This window comes from Haliotis cracherodii, unplaced genomic scaffold (genome assembly GCF_022045235.1).
Source record: "Haliotis cracherodii isolate W230 unplaced genomic scaffold, xgHalCrac1.p SCAF_6, whole genome shotgun sequence".
NCBI classification, from domain to species: domain Eukaryota; kingdom Metazoa; phylum Mollusca; class Gastropoda; order Lepetellida; family Haliotidae; genus Haliotis; species Haliotis cracherodii.
In genome coordinates this window covers 27,399,191-27,420,502 of record NW_027266319.1, presented here as the reverse complement: position 1 = coordinate 27,420,502, position 21,312 = coordinate 27,399,191, and the positions used below count along the sequence as shown (strand labels likewise).

Below are 21,312 nucleotides of genomic sequence, written 5' to 3'. Positions count from 1 at the left end.
TGATATGCGCTAGTAGACACACTTGTCCCGGGAAGATGTGTGATATGGGCTAGTAGACACACTTATCCCAGGAAGATGTGTGATATGCGCTAGTAGACACACTTGTCCTTGGAAGATGTGTGATATAGGCGAGTAGACACACTTATCCCGGGAAGATGTGTGATATGGGCTAGTAGACACACTTGTCCCGGGAAGATGTGTGATATGGGCTAGTAGACACACTTGTCCCGGGAAGATGTGTGATATGGGCTAGTAGACACACTTGTCCCGGGAGGATGTGTGATATAGGCGAGTAGACACACTTATCCCGGGAAGATGTGTGATATGGGCTAGTAGACACACTTATCCCGGGAAGATGTGTGATATAGGCGAGTAGACACACTTATCCCGGGAAGATGTGTGATATAGGCTAGTAGACACACTTATCCCGGGAAGATGTGTGATATGCGCTAGTAGACACACTTGTCCTTGGAAGATGTGTGATATAGGCGAGTAGACACACTTATCCCGGGAAGATGTGTGATATGGGCTAGTAGACACACTTGTCCCGGGAAGATGTGTGATATGGGCTAGTAGACACACTTGTCCCGGGAGGATGTGTGATATAGGCGAGTAGACACACTTATCCCGGGAAGATGTGTGATATGGGCTAGTAGACACACTTATCCCGGGAAGATGTGTGATATGCGTTAGTAGACACACTTATCCCGGGAAGATGTGTGATATGCGCTAGTAGACACACTTGTCACGGGAAGATGTGTGATATGCGCTAGTAGACACACTTGTCCCGGGAAGATGTGTGATATGGGCTAGTAGACACACTTGTCACGGGAAGATGTGTGATATGCGCTAGTAGACACACTTGTCCCGGGAAGATGTGTGATATGGGCTAGTAGACACACTTATCCCGGGAAGATGTGTGATATGGGCTAGTAGACACACTTATTCCGGGAAGATGTGTGATATGCGCTAGTAGACACACTTGTCTTTGGAAGATGTGTGATATGGGCTAGTCGAACCGCTTGTCCCGGAAAGAGGAGTTCAACTAAGTTCGATAATGATCTACATATAAAATACATAATTTGCCATATATCTAACCTAATTTATGTATGACTGATACACATTATCTCGAACTAATCATACGAATATTGTATCTTCCGAACTCCTATCGCGAGCTGTCACCCGCATAACACTCGCCCCCTCCCCCCTCATCCATTACCGTAAACAGCAGCACGTGGAGTTCGCGATATCATCTGACGGTATGCAGTGCAACTGTTTCCTTGAGAGATTATATGCCTAAATGTCCACTACATGTAGCTAAGTGTCCGTGTTGTCTGGACAAAAGACGCCAGACGGGTTTGGGGGGTGATGGTGGGTGGGGGTGGAATGATCAATGATTCAGGGGCCCCTGATTTGTATCACGTTTGAACACACGGGGAATGCATTATTCACCCCGCTTTGATTAATTCTGTTGGCGTCAGTAATAATCTGACGATGCTGGATGACCCCGACCATGCAATCCATCGTGCAGCCTAATGATGTCATCCATTTGGCCTCAGTAATTCATACCTTCTGAATCAGGAATTGGATTTGTGAAATTCATATGGGCGACTTGGAGTTACCATGGGTGAGTTGGAGTTAACGTGGGTAAGTTAGGGTTAACGTTGGGTTAGTTGGGATTAGCATGCGTGAGTTGGATTTACCATGGGTGAGTTGAAGTTACCATGGGTGAGTTGGGGCTAACGTTAATTGAGTTGGAGTGAACATGGGTGAGTTAGGGTTAACATGGGTGAGTTGGGTTGAAATGGGTGAGTTGGGGTTAACATGGGTGAGTTCGAGTTAACATGGGCGAGTTGGAGTTACCATGGGTGAGTTGGAGTTACCATAGATGAGTTGACGTTACCATGGGTGAGTTGGAATTAACATGGGTGAGTTGAAGTTGGACATGGAAACAATACCGTAATTGGAAGAAATCATGAATCTAATTAATTATATCTAATGAAGCGATAATGATGTTCAGGTGACATTTACGGGTATTTTACTAAACCTGTAAATACTCATGTCTGGGTCACCTATACCAGTGGTCGATAGCACGAACAACATTTCCAGGTACAAGGACATATACAACCATACAGCTAGCCCATCTGTGACAACACGATCCCCATTCGTTGGTTCTTTGGACGAATATAGCGTGAAAACCAGAAAAGACAAGATAGATATAGATATAAGATAATATATGAATCAGTTTCCGTCACACTCCTGAAGTACAATAGAGGTGAAACTGGGGAACTATCTACCTTAATAATCAGTCTGACCCGTGAAGATCCGGGGTAGAATAGACCTTCAGCAACCCATTCTTGCTGTAAAAGGCAACTATGCTTGTCATAAAAGGCGACTAACTGGATCGAGTGGTCAGGCTTGCTGACTTAAAAAAAAAATTGGTTGATGTATGTTATCGTATCCCAATTGTGTGGATCGATGCTCATGATGTCAGTCACTGGATTGTCTGGTCCAGATTCGATAATTTACAGACCGCCGTCTGATAGCTGGAATATTGCTGAGTGCGGCGTAAAACAACAAACAAACAAACAAACAAGCAAACACATAATAATCAGTCTAGACGTGGTTTCACTAAATCCCTGACGTCACACTCAACTCATTTTCTAACCAGGTTGAAAAGCACAGAGAAACAGATTGCGTTTAGTCAATATGAATATTCATTGAACAACACAAAATATTATTTCTTTATCAGAATTAAAACCTACTGCACCTAGTTAAGGACAGTTTGCATATCCACGTGTGGGTACAGTCCGGGTTTTTTTCTTTGACAAAGACCGAGATCCGTGGGGGGAGGCAAAATTGATGAAGCGGTGTGTCTCAAACTTGCCTCACTCACTCCACAGCCAGGTGTTACCCGGGATTGCATTGCACCCAACCTGCCTTCCACACATCCAGCCGTGAGTAATACTCTATCCCTTGTCCCAAACACCTTTCAATAGCATAGCGTTCCCCCCCTGAACAGGTTACAAACACGCCTGTTATTAGGGGTCATCTCAAAGAAGGTTTTGCATATTATAATGTTCTCCGCGACTCACCATATATATTTACAGTGTATCCTATGCAAGGCATGATGGTATAGTAATGTGCATTCCCCCTAAATATGGTGTCTACATACGAAGGGAATCAAACGAACATTGCTAACAATTGCTTTTGGCATGGTCCCTCGAGATGATTAACGTCCATATCACACACCAAGTACCACTCCAGCTGTTGTCGTTCAAATCCCAAGGAATGTATGGTTCAAATAACCCATGTACCGTATACTGTATTAATCCATATGTGCGTATGTAAACCACGGTCACGTTTACCACTTGTGATTGTCCACGGGCAACGTTGAAGTTATCGGCTCAAAAGTCGACATCAAGTATTTCAGTACGAAACAAAATAACACACAAACAGATTTACGAGTCGAAAAATGGCCCTTAAATTGTTATCGTACATAGTTAGAAACTATCTAAAAATACCGTTTGAAAAATACTAATGAAAAACGCTTGTTCTGCATGTGTACGGAAGATTAACTTTGACAAATAGTTTCCATGCTTAGTCTCCCACAGACAGTAAAAGGAAATGCATGTTCCGTAGTACTCATAACGCAGAGCGGTGTGTTTGAAATTCATGATGTGTTAGCCAACACGTGTGAGAAATGCGATCTGACGCTGGCCTTGGTTTCTCGAGATGATTGACACTGACTGCAATAAACAGAAATCTACAACGCTGGCGATGCACGTGTATGACATGAACAATGACCTCGACATTCATTTGCATCACGTTTAATATCTTTTTTTACAGAAATTATTTGAAAATGATATCGTGAATTCATTCAGAAGCGGATCTAGCTTTTTGAACAAAAGTGTGTGTGTGTGTGTGTGTGTGTGTGTGGTGTTTTTGTGTGTGTGTGTGTGCGCGCACATAATACACAACATGTAAGGTGATTGAGAAAGGGGTGTGTGTGCGCACTCCTGCAAACCCCGCAACCCACCCGCCACCCTCACACCTCCGCCAACCACTCCTGGATCCGCCAGTGTGATTAATTAAACTTTACGTTTTCAGTGTACTGAGAGGAAATTGATATTGGTCCTCCAATAAATCTTAATTATGTAGAATTGAAATTGTGTCTTGATCGTTCACACGTGTTAATACCAATTCTAATTTATCCACAGAAAATTCAGAACTGCGGAAATGAACCGCAGTTGTCATGACAGCATCTCTGTCATTTCAATACATCGTTGAAAGACTGTCACTGACATCGGCATACCACAGACACAGTTTCCAAGCCGGATATTGTATGCAGTCTGTGGTCGAAGATTTATTTACACACTGAAATGGACATCAAAATCTCCGTACACATAAAAAAAGATACCACGCTCTAAATAACGTGAATAGGGTGACAGTGTCAACTCACCGCATCGCTTGCGTCCTCCGCACAGCAACATCACAATATATCCACTACGAAATCCGGAATTGAATTCCTGGGAAACTTCCCTAAATCAAGAGCATATCAACAGTTCGGAAACTCCAGACATCAACAGATCTCGTCTCAGTGCCTCAGTGCTTGTGTGTGTGACAGGCTGTGAGTCAGAGCCGGCAGAGGGGGCGGGGTAAGGGAGGTCTGGCTCCTTTTTAATGGGTTAATTCTATACGGGGGAATGCGAGAAAGAACCCCGCGCTATGTAGAGCAACACAGTTGACAAGCAGCTGATTTTCGGCGGGATTTAGAGCGAGAAATCATTAAGGTCACGCTAGGCGCTCGTCGGCCACACTCAACATCACCGTGCGACACGCGGTCGAGTTGCCCAGGTGGAGTGGCAGGTATTACGACCACATGTTATTAGTTTACTCACTAGGGACACCCGAATCTCTCACCTCCCCGTCGTAAGCCATCCAGGAGTTAAAGAAGGACGTCAAGTTCTTGCGTCAAAGCCGATTCAACACGTGGACAGTTGTTTTGGTTAAGTAACAGCGACGTGTCCCTTTAAAACGTTGAATTTTATCCACTGCCCATAACGTCACAACTGGTTATCAATAATACATTCAGAAATAAATCTCAACGGCACTTTCTGGATGGTGTATTGTAAACGGAACCTTCAGACTAAACAAAGCTCATTTTTTACATGAAAAATGGAGAAGCTATGTCTACCACTGCTACTGCATGCTCTCATAAATGAATTCCGACTTCCTCGGGAAGCAATCTACATGCCCTGAATATATGACATGCTGGTACTCCGGTGCAAGTCGCACACAATGTCCCTATCTGGAAGGATCTAGCTTTGTAATAAAACTGTCAGCAAGTCAGTAATGGGTGGTCAATAGACATTCCAGGTTTTCTCCCCATAGCCGAGCTTGACGCGGGTATCGTATGGCTATACACAAACAAATCTGCTACCTGGCCAGTGTGAGAGGAACTAAGTTTACATCACAGCATTGTATTCCCTTGACAAATGTACAATCCGGTCAAAATTGGTTTGGGGGCACAAGTGGCCCAGTCGTCTAATCGCCTCGATTCGCTTTGTAGAGTTGCGTCCCTTTGGCACGCCAGAAACCTATGATTGTGGGTTCGAATCCCCGTTCGCACCGATCATGTTTCTAGGTTTGTCAGCACTATACCTGTGCTCGTGGGTTTCACCAAAGTGGTAAACGTCTGAGATCTGCATCGCTTCGGGCTTTCCTCCCACATTAAGCTGACACGCCCTGATACAACTGCAATACTGTTAAAAGCGGCGTTAAAGCCAACTCACTCACTCACCCACCCACCCAAAATTGGCTGTCTAATGGACAGTGAGAGGCACTTGCTGTAAACAGGAGAGAGCTGTGGACGAGCTAGGGCAGGGGTACCAGATAACTTGATATCACATACTTTGCATGTACTAGTTCGACAGATGCGTGGTGGAGAACGTGCGGCAGATGGGGCTCCACCGAGCACCTGTCAATTCTGTCAGTGGAGCACAGCGATAGATAATAGGGAGCTTCTGGAACATGTATAGGGATCTGAGAGACAAGATAACACGCGGCACACATCGCCCAACAGGTGCACGTACGTGTGTTTGACTGAAAGGAAGTAGCACTATTCAGAAGGTTATTGCGTATGTCGATGATATTGATAAATAAAAGATAAGTCTAACCTCAATGTTAATCTTGAAGATTGGAAACTTTTACTCTGTGGTATTCTCGTTGAGATTTTGGTTGGTTGGTTGGTTGGTAACGACTCACTCAGCAATATTCCAGCTATATGACGGCGGAAAGTAAAAAATCTATTCTGGACTAGAAATCCAATGATTGACACTATTAGGATCGATCTACGCAATCGGGATACGATGACATGCATCAACCAAGTCAGCGAGTCTGATCCCCCGATCCCGTTAGTGGCCTCTTACGGCAAGCATTGTCACTTTTTACGGCAAGGATGGGTTTGCTGAAAACCTATTCTAATCCGATTCTTCACGGGTAGAGTGAGTGAGTGAGTCAGAGGATGGAAAAGTGGGTGAATGAGTGAGTGAGTGCCGTTTTACGCCATGGCACTTTTCTACAGCCATGACCCAGTACATGACCAGGGTGAAGCACATTAGCTGTTGGTTGAAACCTAGGTGGAAATTATGTTTTTCAAATGCATAGTACAAGATTTTTTTATTCATGATAAAAAATTAGTAGAATTCTGTTTTAGTTATAAAAGAAATCTCTTATATTATTATTATTGTCAAAGCGTTCATTATAGTCGGCGGTATAAAAAAAATCTTGATGTGCTGATATTGTTTTCTGAATTTCGATTTTAAAGGTCCGATTTGGGTCACATTGAAGGAAACTTCGTGACCACTCGTGTCATTCCGGGACACGCCGCATGTATGTCACGGACTTTTGCGAGTGGCGATGAGTGAGTTTGTTTTACGGTGTTTTCGTTATATTCCAGGCAAATCACAGCGTGGACAAGAATCACACATAAACATCTCGAGACGTTTGATGAGTGAGTGAGTGAGTGAACGGAGCTCACCGCAACATTCCAGCTATAATCACGGTGAAATGTAAATGAGCGAGTCTGGACCAGACAAACCAGGGTTGGGTAACGAACACCGCTGCGGGGTGTGTGATCAGGTCAATTCACAGATCCTTGACCCTCGTTTAAGTCAGCTCTGATGGCAGGGATACGGTGCCTTCTTCTAACCTTGTGGGGCGGTTGGGTAGCCTAGTGGTTAAAGCGTTCGCTCGTCACGCCGAAGACCCGGGTTCGATTCCCGACATGGGTACAATGTGTGAAGCCCATTTCTGGTGTCCCCCGCCGTGATATTGCTGGAATATTGCTAAAAGCGGCGTAAAACCATACTCACTCAACCACTCTAACCTGGAATTGTATAAGGAGCGGGACCATATGTATAGGATATGTACTGACACGTGTTGAGCTATTGGCAAATTTATGGCGGTTTTAAGACTGAAACGAACATTTAAAAAAGAAGTTTCGCTCTTTCAAGGAAGCATTAATAATTGTTGTAAAGCATTGCAATGCATGCAACACCCGACCAGTTGTCATTAAACCATTTCCACGCCTACATAGGTCAACACACAACACCACGAAAACGTGAGTCATTTGCTGACAACAATACACGTGGAACTGCATGAAATCAAAATCTCGTCTGGGTAGGCTATTTCAAACACTTTTAACGACGTTCTGGCGACATGAAAGAGTTTGGCTCGCGGGGACTGTGTGATGAAATGGAGGCCTCTCATTAGTGTTATATAACACACATTGTGATTCACGTTTGTTCCTGCGTCTCAAACGACGCGTCATTAAACCGCAGTGTATGTACGGAGATGTCTCAGTGTGTGGTGATGTTAAAACAAAGACGTCACGTATAGAGTTTAGTAGTAGTAGTAGTAGTAGTAGGAGGAGGAGGAGGAGTAGGAGGAGGAGGAGGAGGAGGAGGAGTAGGAGGAGGAGGAGTAGTGAGTGAGTGAGTGAGTGAGTATGGTTTTAAACCGCAATATTTCAGCAACATCACGGCAGGGAACACCCGAAATGAGCTTCACACATTGTACCCATGTGTGGAATCGAACTCGGGTCTTCGCGTGACCAGCGAACGCCTTTACTACGAGGCTACCCCACTGCCCCAGTAGTAGTAGTAGTAGTAGTAGTAGTAGCTCCAACAGCCATAGCAGTTAGAGTTGTAGGATATGCAGTGCGTACATTGGTATTGTGCGTACACATATATTGTATACAGTTTAGTAGTTGCAGTAGTGGTAGTAGTAGCAGAAGTAGTTGTTTTAGTAGTCAAGGTGGTGGTGGTAGAATTTAGGGCGAGTTTGGTCCACTTGAAGGTCTATTTGCGCCCAAATCATAACACGAAGAAATCTTTGGTTTTGACAGAGACCGTATATTCGTATGTGGTTTCTGGTTTTGCACACGATTTCCGCCCAAACAGACAGAAACCAGTAATCGAGATGTTATATGTGGTCGTCAGCAAGGAAATATGTCCTGAAGGCAACTAAGAGCTGTATCTATCCAAATGTTCCATTGAAAATTACACAGTTGATGCTTTGGTAGAGTTGTCTACCTTGCTTATGTTTGAAATTCAAATTAACGTGACCTACCTGGCGTCTTCTCTGGCCCCACCACTTGGAAGTAGGGTTTGTTACCGTGCTCCCCGACCTGACCCCCTTCTCCAGCACACGAAAAAGCCCCTCCCATCCTAGAAGGGGGCACTCGACTCCAGGGACATCAAGTTGACTCTCGAAACACGTGCATTGCTGAGGTACGTATCACTGGAAGAAATATAACAACGATATTATGATATGATGATGATAATAACGATAACGATAACAACGACGACGAGGAGGGTGATGATGATGATGATGGTGGTGGTGATGGTGGTGATGATGATGATGACGACGACGACGACGACGACGACGATGATGATGATGATGATGATGATGATGATGATGATGATGACGATGACAAGGTGGAAACTATGTTGATTATAACATAAACAGTAATACACTGCCTGGATACGATATTACCATAACATGTGTGTACGTAAGCGCCTAACACGTAAAATGCGAGATTCTGAGTGCACAATGACTCCACGAAAAAAATCCTAAAGTATGAATATAAACAAGCATGTATCCTAGTAACGAAGAACCTGTAGCGATAAATTAACTGTGCAAGCACACGACAAATTACAGGACACTACATACTTATGTCACTAAGTACATCCGCAGCGAACATCTGAATCCCCTACCCTCCATAACGGTTCTCTGTAGGCAGAACGCTGTTCGCATCCTCCTCCCCCGCTGATGTGTAACCCGCATTGACCGAGGTCCCTCCATCCCCCAGACCATTACCGAAAAACAATCCCATCATGCCTTGGTTTGGTTTCCTGCACAATAGGAAACCGAAATGTTGCCCCAAACAAATAACCTCTTTTTAAGGGAGCACGGATTTTCATTTCATTAAGACCTCCATTAAATATACGGCTATTGGCGAGAAATCGATGACCGTGCACTTTCATGGCGGTTCAAACGTGCAGTAATGTCCCCCAATGTCAGAGTAATTGACTGCCAATGTTGTCATATTTGAAACACTCCACACATTCATGTTGTCTCGACACCATGATACACTCAGACGGAAAGAGACTGTGTTTACGATACTGGTGAGTTATAAGAGGCGCTGGTTACTTTTTGAAAGAATTCCTGCTTTAATCCATTATTTCATATATTGGTGTCGTTGTTGATCTGTCGTTGATGGGGAGGGGTCAAAGAAGGAATTTAAGGCATTTCACCAAGAGAAGTCCCATGTGGGAGTGAGGGGATTAATGCCGCTTTGAACAGTTTGTTACAGTTATAGTGAAATCCCGTTATACCAGACGATGCCGTTTTCAGTGTCCGGATAATCAAAGGTCCGGATTAAAGAGTAATTGCTTACAGTAATGTCAGTTGTGTATCTATAAAGATCGCCCGGAAAGAGGGGTGTCCGGGTTAACGGTGTCCGGACTGGCTAGGTTTCGCTGTATAACACAACGTGTCAGCTGAATGTGAGATTGTAAACATATACCACTGGTAACATCAACGACCAAAGGTATGGTACAGAACAAGGTCAACATTCAGGGCGAATCTGGGATATGTGTGTGTGATAAACGGATCATGGCTTGGCAAAGTGAGGCTACTCTGTACAAGGCATGCTCCCATGCCTCCATTATCCATAAAATACCTTATATCTTTTTATGCAACGAAATGCTAGTATGATCCATGTTTCTATAAAGATAAAAAAAACACAACCCTTCAATATCTTATTCGGTATCTCCATGTCTTTAGTTGAGTAAAACCGAATATGATTACAAACTCCACTCGATAAATATCACCATGAATAATGTTGGTTCTGGTCATATTCTTGACTAACATCTTGTCAGATATAGAGTTATTTTAAATTTAAAATATTTATCTACATATTCATATTGTTTTTTTATCGTATTCTTTAGGGTCTGGGAGTCAGACTACCTGATCCCGTTAGTCGCCTCTTACGACAAGCATGGGTTGCTGAAGACCAATTCTAACCTGGATCTTTACGGGGGCGTTTACTGTTAAAACTGTCAAACTTATCCAGATTCAAAAGCCTGGGCAATCGTGGTCACGGAGTGCATGCCATTGTGTACATATAGGCGCTAACAAAAGTAATCGCCCGGAAAGAAGGGTTTGTCCAGATTAACGGTATCCGTGGTAGGGGTATGACAGGGAAACACAGGGAGGCAGCGCAGGTGAAATACATCGCCCTGGATGTCCCTGCCACGCCAACACACGGCCAAAAGCCGGACTTTCAAGTCTATCAGATGACAGCCATCAATCACAGCAACCACACATACTTGTTTTGTATTGATTACGGTCTCATCAATCACGTACCTGTCAACACATGATCAATGCGCATGCTCACAGTGACGCAGGGTAACAGCTGATGTTTATGAATGGGAACTGTGCAAGACGGATTTTTCGCGAAACCGCCGGCCATCCATTGGCGCTGGGAGGAAACGTTCACAATGTGTCAAGCCCCGTATCTCCTAGTCCAACTTCATGACTAGAATTTCTATTTAATATTTATTTTTACTTAAGTCTGGGCAAGTCTAGATTAAACTAAACCAAGTTTAGTGTCCTTGAATCAATAGCAGAAGAGGAAAGGTTCTTTTGAAAAAAAATACAGTTATTTTAAAGAAATATGTTTACAGACTAAGTGTTAGTTAAGGTATTTCCCACAATGAACTGACCTAAACATTATTACGAAACAAACAATTTATTGGAGGAGTTCTGTTACAGTAAAAACATTTAGTTTCATCAAAATCTTATTTCTAAGCACTACCTGAAAACCAAACGCTAAATGATTACCTATACGAAAAGCTATCAATCACAGCTAGTAATGTTGACCAAAAAGACATTCCTTAAACTTTTGACCATTGCAATCAAAAGGTGTATGTATCAACATTGTAGAGATAATGACGATGGCAGAGTTGTTAATTACAGGTGTCAGATGTTCATTTGTCAACAATAATGTCAATAACAATAATTATTTATCATAAGTCAACAATCATCAGAATTGTACCAATGTGTTGTCGCTCGGCGCTGTCGTGTTAACAACCGGTCACATCCTGCAGGTTGTAGGACAAATATGATAATTACTTGTGAAAAAATTCGGAATTATAATTGTTATGATTATTATTACACGTGGATACGCGAACATAAAAAAGACATTCTACGTTTGTGACCAACCAGGAGTAACGAGACCTTGTGGTTGCTGGGATACAAATGTGTTGTAACGTCATAAAGGGGGACGTTTGACGTCAACTTACTTCCGTAAAAATCGCCATGTGTGCGAACTGTATTTTTCTCTCGTTAGTTCGTAATGTAACACAAACACAATTTCAAAGAATTCAGCATACATGTCAATTAATAAGACATTATATCTAAAACCTGCAATTATTCAAAGTCATAAGTCTAAAAATGGCACATTGCAGAAAATAATTTAGTTTTTTTGTTTGTTGTTTAACGCTGCACTCAGCAATATTCCAGCTATATGACGGCTGTCTCTAAAGAATCGAGTCTGGACCAGACAATCCAGTGAATGACTTAAGAATCGATCTACGAAATTGGGATACGATGACATGCATCAACCAAGTCAGCCAACCAGATCACCCTTCCACCACAGCGACACAATGAAACAAGGTAACAAGTCGGATTTATTTTGACCAAATCCAACTGTTAATTTGGACCAAAGGTTCCCAGCCGCAGAGGTCTACAAGCACAGCTTCAGATAATTGGAAACTGATCCCGCTTGGCTAGTGTCCTCGCTAAATTGTTTTGCAAAGTTTCTCCAAAGTTGCCAAGATTTCGCTACGTCACAGTTAGACACTGGTTTTCAGTATATAAGACTTCATTTGATAATAAAAGCTATTTTCCCAGTAGTTTCTCCCGATTCCCGATGGTTAATTCTGACACGATCGCCAAATGACAAGGTCGACGCCATGTTTGTATGTTAACACTGAAAGAAGTCCCTACTTGACCTTTGATATTTGCATCTCTATCTGCATATGATCTCAACGGATATCGTTTTTATCCGTTGGCTTTATCCTTATAGTTTACAGGTCACCGTCACATAGCTGGACTATTGCCGAATATGGCACAAACAAACAACTATTCACCTAGATTCAATGATACAATTAGCTATTGTCCCGTTCGATCAAAGTCGTAAATCCAAGATGGCGTTGACGAACGGACCCAGGTCACAGCCCGCGGTCTCCTGACGCTGTACAGGTCCTCCATGTTGACCATTGTTACCACCAGATCCCCGTTTGAGTGACCTCGTGAATTACATGAGAATCCTTCTGTCCCAGAACTCCCACACGGGAATACCAGCTTATGCATGATTAAGAGGCCATACTGGACATGGCGGGAGATTCGCGTTATATTTAGGCACTCCGTGTTTCCAGGCGAGGGATGGGGAACGGGTGGCCCCAGTCGTCTACGGTGCCGCGATTCGTTGTGCAGAGTTGCGTCCCTTGGACAAGCCAGACACCTATGATTGTGGGTTCGAATCTCGGTTCGCCTCGATTATGTTTCTAGGTTTGTCAGCACCATACCCGTGCTCGTGGGTTTCACCCGATATCAATCACTGGATTGTCTGGTCCAGACTCAATTATTTACAAACCGCCGTCAAAAAGCTGGACTACTTCTGAGTGCGGCGTGAAACAACAAAGCAACCAACAAACCAACCGAAGTGGTAAACGTCTGCGACCTGCATCACTTCGGGCTTTCCTCCCACATTAAGCTGACACGCCGCCATATAACAGTGGATACTTTTAACAGTGGATACTGTTAAAAGCGGCGTTAAACCCAACTCACTCACTCACTCCAGGCGAGAGACGAACCGCACGTCAGTAATCCAGCTCAGTGTTCATGTCATGTGAATAGGACTATAATGTTTTGAGCCAGTATGATTCACATTTTCCTTGTAACGCCATACACCCAATCTAGACTTGCCAAATCATTCTAGACTTGAGTTTGACTCCTTTTTTATTTTTTTCTCCAGGGACTGGGAAACAGACTAACCCCTTCCTTACAGTGTTGTGCACGCTTTCCTGATAACAACGAAAATTGTGAGGATTAGTGATACTTTATAACACAGTTAATGTAACATATACTATTTCCTTAATAAATCGTTTCCCCATGAAACGGTCAGTTTAATTCCGCATGAACTTTTAATTACGTTTGAGCGATCATTCAAACTTCATTATTGGAAATGTCCACTGCACATGGCGATCTTCTGACATGTGTTATTGAAATGCAAGTGTTCATATACTGTGCATGCGTTTGTACCGCATATACCGTATATACATTGAACACAAAAACAAGGGTATCCACACAGATTAAGTCAGTTTGTTTGTTTGTTGTTTAACGCCGCAATCAGCAATATTCCAGCTATATGACGGCGGTATGTAAATATTCGAGTCTAGACCAGACAATCAAGTGTTTGACATCATGAGCATCGATCGATGCAATTGGGATACAATGACATGCATCAACCAAGTCAGCAAACCTACCACCCGATCCCGTTAGTCGCCCCTAACGACAAGCATAGTCGCCTTTTTACGGAAAGCATGGGTTACTGAAGACCCGGGTCTCCACGGGACGATTAAGTTAGTGAGTAGAAGGTGTTTATGACCAGAAACCTGTGTAACCATATGGGGACGCGAACCCGAATTTTCGGAGTGACAGACCAACACTTGAACTACAAGGCCACCTCTTTCGATCCAGCCTATCAAGGCTGGAATGGTCGTCCTACACGCCGCAAATCGCTCTGCAGAGTTGCGTCCCTTAGGCATGCCAGTAACTGATAATCGGGAGTTAATACTGTATCATGCGTTGAGTAGATTACTACTTCCAGTTGTGCCAATGTGCACAAACCCGCGTCAGCTGTAATCTTTTATGACACATCTAGTATTGATCATTGATCCCGGGCAGAATTTAATACCTCACATATGAGGTGATGATATTGGTGGCCAGCCACTGTAAATACACCAGCATGTGCGGAGGATGGAGTAGGGGCGGGAGGAGAGAGGTGGGGAAATGTGTGTGTGTGTGTGGGGGGGGGGGGGGGGGGGGGGGGGATAAACAGAACATGACCTCTCAAGAACTGACCGGGCATCGATGGTCATGTTTGCCGACATTAGTTGATCGCTGTATTGTGTACCGACTGGACACGTGGACGCTGTAAAGACTGGACTAACACACAAGGCAAACTGAAGGCAAAAGGATACTTTGTCTTGATTAGAGACAAGCTGTCAGAGGACAGCGCACTCGCTCATCTCGGCAACCACATGTACACAGTGTGTTGAACCAGCGGACACCTGCCACTTACCACTGTCTGAGGATGGGGAACTGCTATCGGTTTTTTCTGATATTGGACAATTTAATGGGTAGTTAACTTAGGTATTTAACCACACACTAAATACACTGGCCCGCAGGTGCGTTCCTCAGAGTGGGCTCGGCCAAAGAATACATTTATGTATGTGTGTAGATGTTGGTTAAATTTGAAAGTTTGTGAAAATTTGTTGAGCCACCCCCAACCTCCCACACACAGAGATATACACACCTCTCCTACGGGTCTGCAGATTTAATATATACTAGGAACAATATATAAGAGACCCCCCCCCCCCTAAAAAATATAAATAATAAAATAAATCAATCAATCAAAAAATTCAGAAATGATGTGTAAAGAAATTACTTTGTGGAATTCAATCTTTTCAGTAAATGCAATATATGGTCCATGTCCCATAAGTATGATATTGGATATCAAAGGCCGCATTGTCTCTCCTGGGATCTTTCAACATTCTTCTTGTAGGGTTAAACTAGGAGCTGTTTCAGATTCTGGGAAAGCTGAGGTCAGATGCGAACACTTCGGCCCAGAACATCCCAGAAGTGTTCCATCGAAGACATGTCTGGGGACCTGGCTAGCCAGCACAATGTTGTGACACCTTGCTGCCTCAGACAGTCGACTGCAACATGAGCTCTTTGAGAACGTTCGTTGTCGTCCTGGAACTCAAAGTTCTCACCAACGCGATGGGCACATGTGATGAACACGGGACGTAATACTTGGTCCACATAACGTTGACCGGTCATGTTCCCTTGCTCCTCATCAGATCCGTCCTGCTGTCATATGTGATGGCAGTCCACACCATGGCGCTGCCGCCACTGTACCTATCGTGTTCTTTGACAGCTGTAGGATAGATCCTCTCTCCACACCGTCTCCAAACACGTTGTCTACCATCTTTAAAGCCTAAACAGAACCTCGGTTCATATAAAAACATAGTGTATCTTCAACTGTTGTGTCCACTGTTGTCTGGGGCGCATATGTACCACAGTCAGACGCATATCTCTAGGACGTCTTGATTTCAGACCTGTGGTTTTCAACCTGTTGACGTCGAAAGTCGGAATTCTGGGCCACCCTGAAGTTTTCCTTCAGTTCTGGCGCAGAAAGGAAACTGTTCCTCAACGCAATGGCGTATGTGTCTATCCGGCCTGGGGCAGTCGTCTAGGCCTTCCTCTTCCTACCCTCCTCTCAACTAACCCGTCTGCCGATATCGTCCCATCGGTCGGGATATCATACTTTAAGACTTACCAAAGTGTCTGGCAACTGCATGTTGTGATTGGCCAGCTTAAAGTATGCCTATTGCGTAGAAGGTTTTCGTGTTCTGTCATGTACACTTTGGAGGCATCCTTCTTTGCATCCGATCAATGAACCACGTGGTTGTGAGGTTTACTGACACGAGCCAGCATGTTTCACCGTGGACGGCATGCTGTACAAGTGCGATGTGCAAGATTTGAGCGAGTGTCTTGTCCAGCTGGTAATTTCATTGTAGTAGCTGAAGTGACAGAGGTTCCCTTTAATTATTCCTCGTATTTATATATCAACCTATATTGTCCTTGTAAATGACCTTTATGGGAATGACAGGTCTCCAGTAACATTTTAAAACAATACACCCTTACATCACGATCAATACGTTTATATTGTGGATGTTGATATCTATTACTGATAGATGATAATGTATATACCCAGCTGTTCCATGACACCTGTTGCGGTCCCGTGCATCAGGTAGCGAGATCGTGTTTCATGTTGGAGTAGTGCATGTTATGCACCTGCACTTTGTGGCGAGGTCACCTGCAGACATCACCCACTCTTGTTACTGATAAAACCCCAAAACCCGACATTTAAATTAATCCAAAGTGTGGCAGATTTCAGCATTTACCTCTAGACACGGTTCAATGGATTTGACATTATCCGGGTACAAGTAAGTGAGTAGAGTTTAACGTCACCCTGGCAATATTTTATCACAATTTACGACGAAGCATACGGGGGAGGGGGAGGCGACTATGCTTGTCGTAAGAGGCGACTACCGGGATCGGGTGTCCATGCTCGCTGACTTGGTTGATGCATGTCATTGTATCCGGCGTTAAATCACAGACTCACTAAACGAGTGATGTGGAGAATCGAACCAAGGTCTTCGGCGTGATCAGCAAATGCTGTAAGCATCAAACCGAGGGTATTGGTATCACTATAATTATTTCTAGCAAGACATACGTTGACAATTATCTTCACATACACTGATTTGTACCCAAGTATATCATCACATGTATCCATGAAGGAACGGGACCCCAGTATCCAACGCTTATAGTAAGGCTTGGTAACCTGACTGATAGCATGAAGGCGTGGTTCGTTGCTCATAATATCAACCACTGGTTTGTCTGGGTCAGACTCCATTATGAACCCACCTACGTCATATAGCAGGAACATAGCTGTGTTAAACAACACTCCCTCACTTAAATTATTCCCAGATTCACAACCTTGCTATTAATTTTCAATGTGGCATTTTTGCATAATGTTATAAAGATACAATTCAGCATAAAATCATGTTTTAGTGGTCCATATTCGTCGTTATATTTCACTACTCCTGCACAAAGCAAAAGCACAATTACATGTGGTTCTATTTTCGTAAAATATATAACAAATCAACAGAATCACGAAAGATGCAAAATAGTATTTCTCGAACCTCCTCTAGTTAAACCATATTCAGTCCTTAGGGAACTCGACCCGTGAAGATCCGGGGTAGAATAGGTCTTCAGCAACCCATGCTTGCCGTAAAAGGCGACTATGCTTGTCGTAAAAGGCGACTAACGGGATCGGGTGGTCAGGCTCGCTGACTTGGTTGATACATGTCATCGATCCCAATTGCGTAGATCGATGTTCATGATATTTATCACTAGATTGTCTGGTCCAGGCTCGATTATTTACAGACCGCCGTCATATAGCTGGAATATTGGTAATGGCGGCGTTAAACAACAAACCAACCAACCAACCATAGGGAACTCAGTCTGATATCGCTCGGGTGCATCAAATAATTCCACGTTCACCTGTCATAATTTGCACACAATATTAATATACATGCTAAGATAGTGAGTAATATTTGCACCCGGGGTCGCCAAGTTCTTCCTCTTAGATTTACACATATCCTTGTAGAGGGGTTCTGATATTTACATAACGGACGCGCTTTTATCTGTCTAAATGCCCGGCCCACTTAACGCTATTACTGTTAACTGTGTTGGCTTCAATAGACAACTTCATAGATCGCGTTTCTAATATATAGTGACAGGCGCCCTTCACTCGGCATTGCTATGTACATTGTCAATATCACACACGCACTTGTTCCCAACCACCTGGTCGTATGGTCTGGGCGGCCCTTGTTAGACGTATTAACTCCATTTTCATTAAAATATTAAAAAAATGGTTTGACGGGCTTGAATGCTACATAATACACTGTAAACAACACATTTAAATGGTGTTCATAAATATAGTTGTAAAATCATATTAAGTTGTCAAGTAATATAAAAGAGACATAAAGATCCTATGACACAAGGAATAAGCCTTTACCAAGGGTCACAATGACCCAGGTCACCACGACACGTGTTGAGGATGTCATGAAACCGGGACTCGCCTAAAAACACAGAATAATATCCGAATTACGAAACAACGCTTGCCGTTGATATCTGATATCTTCAGATATTTATCATAGTTTATTTTTGCCAGTTTTTGTTAACTATACACACTTTTTGTAATGCTTAAAATACCATAAATTAATAAACATATACATATATTGAAAAACAAATCACTGCTACAGAAAATTAATCTTGACTTAAGTGACGAAATCAACTCTCTCTTAAGGATACTGAATCCTAGTCATGTCACTGCTAAAAGTGTTTCTAGATCTAGACTTTTTAAACTATTACAGATTGCAAAGGCTTCCTGTGGTCTCCTGCAGTACTTTGGTTCATCATAACGAGGTAACCGCTGTTACCACATTTCCTCTTACAACCGAAGGAGTTCACAGTTTTGAAAGAAATCTGTCACTATTTCTAAAATGATTAATGATATGGTCCCTGGAAGATTTGCCTCCAGTAACACTTCAATTGTGGCAACATAATTCTTATAAGTGCAGTTATTAATCCCCCATTATCTACTGTGTGCAACTATGTAAGTCCTACGATGTTGAGTAATGTCAAACATGTTATGTTTGTAGTAGAGATTTTGTACTAGGCCCTTGTGGCTGTTTTGTACCATATATTATCTGGATTCCTATATTGTTCAGTCAATGTGAACATGAGGGGTAGCAAAGGCTTCCTGTGGTCTCCTGCAGTACTTTGGTTCATTATTACGAGGTTACCTCTGTTACCATATTTCCTCTTATAACCGAAGGTGTTCACAGTTTTGAAAGAAATCTGTCACTATTTCTTGTAGACTTAAATTTAATCTTTGAAATGAAAATATTTCACATTCCTTTCGTTACTACATTAATTTTTTAATACATAATAGGAATTAGCCCGGAGAATATAACCATTTTGATATGAAAAGATCTAGTCTAAGACTTAATTAAATGAAATGGTGTTTAACGTCGCGTCCAAGATTTTTGCACTTATACAGCGACGTGCATGTACGTGTGTGTGTTTGTGTGACTGTTTGTACTAGTCCGGACTGATGCCGATTTATAGTGCTAGCTCACTGAGATACAATGCCGCAGTTTAACATGAATACCCTATTCAGACACAGTATACTGACTCCGAGCCGACCAGTCCTTGTTTTAGCCCCTTAATGCCGAGCGTCAGAAAGGGTAACAACAAGTACCATCTTTTAACGTCTTTTGGAATGACGCGGTCGGGGATCGAACCCCGGACCTTCCGCTCTCCGGGCGGAGGCTCTACCACTAGACCACGGAGGCGGTCAAACTTTTATAGACTTGCATGGGATTGTCCGTATATTTTTGTTTGTGATGTGTTGTATAGTGATACTTCCTTCCCAGAGTTTCAACAAGTACCAAACCAGTATCAAACTAACCAGTATCAAGGAGTCTTTCAGGTATGTAACCAGTATCAAGGAGTCTTTCAGGTGTCTAACCAGTATCAAGGAGTCTTTCAGGTATCTAACCAGTATCAAGAAGTCTTTCAGGTATCTAACCAGTATCAAGGAGTCTTTCAGGTATGTAACCAGTATCAAGGAGTCTTTCAGGTGTCTAACCAGTATCAAGGAGTCTTTCAGGTATCTAACCAGTATCAAGGAGTCTTTCAGGTATCTAACCAGTATCAAGGAGTCTTTCAGGTATGTAACCAATATCAAGGAGTCTTTCAGGTGTCTAACCAGTATCAAGGAGTCTTTTGGGTATGAAACCAGTATCAAGAAGTCTTTCAGGTGTCTAACCAGTATCAAGGAGTCTTTCGGGTATCTAACCAGTATCAAGGAGGTTTCAGGTATGTAACCAGTATCAAGGAGTCTTTGGGGTATCTAACCAGTATCAAGGAGTCTTTCGGGTGTCTAACCAGTATCAAGGAGTCTTTCAGGTGTCTAACCAGTATCAAGGAGTCTTTCGGGTAAGTAACCAGTATCAAGGAGTCTTTCGGGTATCTAACCAGTATCAAGGAGTCTTTCAGATATCTAACCAATATCAGGGAGTATTTCAGATATCTCAGTGGGCTAGCACTATAAAACCGGCATTAGTCCGGACTAATACAAGCAGCCACAAACACATGCATGCACGTTGCTTAGTTACTACAATAATCTTGAACGCGATGTTAAACCTCATTTCAGCTCATGTATTGGCAGTGTTGCTTTGTCGACCTTGATCTTGAACCACGACCATGAACTTTGACCTATGGTGACACAAATATTACCACTCTCGAGTATAAGAATATCATTTTATTGTCACTCGGCTTTGTCATATTTCATTTGTCTAACCGATATAGTAGGCGTTCTCACTACCAGTTATGTAAATAAATAGATTATTCATATTTATTTAGTAAAATATACATGCGTACATACATATTCGCAATAATGATTACGAAAGCAACAATTATATAGTAATGATGATGATGACATAATAACATTGACTGATCTGTTATGTCAATGTGGTTGTTTCATATATATTTCTGTTATTGCAGAGTCTTAAAGCATTAATATATCGTACTGGCGCACTTTGTGAGCGGATAATATGCTGGGCAATAATACTCGCCCAAGGGCAGGCTTGGGTCGACCGTTATTGAAATAGGCGGCAATTCGATGTGTTCATTTATTAACAAAACATCCTGATATTCAGCCAGAAAAGCTGTGCACATTTGCAAGTGAAATGAATTGAGTGGTGTGCAATATCACTTTGAATGCAATAAACGTCCGGGTTTGAAAGGTGGTGCATT

General features: G+C 42.8%; 1 protein-coding gene across 4 annotated transcripts in view; it reads right to left on the bottom strand.

Moving 5' to 3' along the window:
• The window catches only part of LOC139445641 (uncharacterized), an 84,618-nt gene that overhangs the window by 59,572 nt on the left and 3,734 nt on the right, over positions 1-21,312 (bottom strand). For 3 of the 4 annotated variants that reach the window (XM_071226825.1, XM_071226824.1, XM_071226827.1), the window contains one exon: positions 8,635-8,805. In XM_071226825.1, the coding sequence (XP_071082926.1) occupies positions 8,635-8,731 (97 nt within the window). In that variant the 5' untranslated portion in view covers positions 8,732-8,805. Of the gene's footprint in view, positions 1-4,462; positions 4,584-8,634; positions 8,806-21,312 lie in introns of those variants that run through there. The other variant, XM_071226829.1, reaches the window with a different exon arrangement.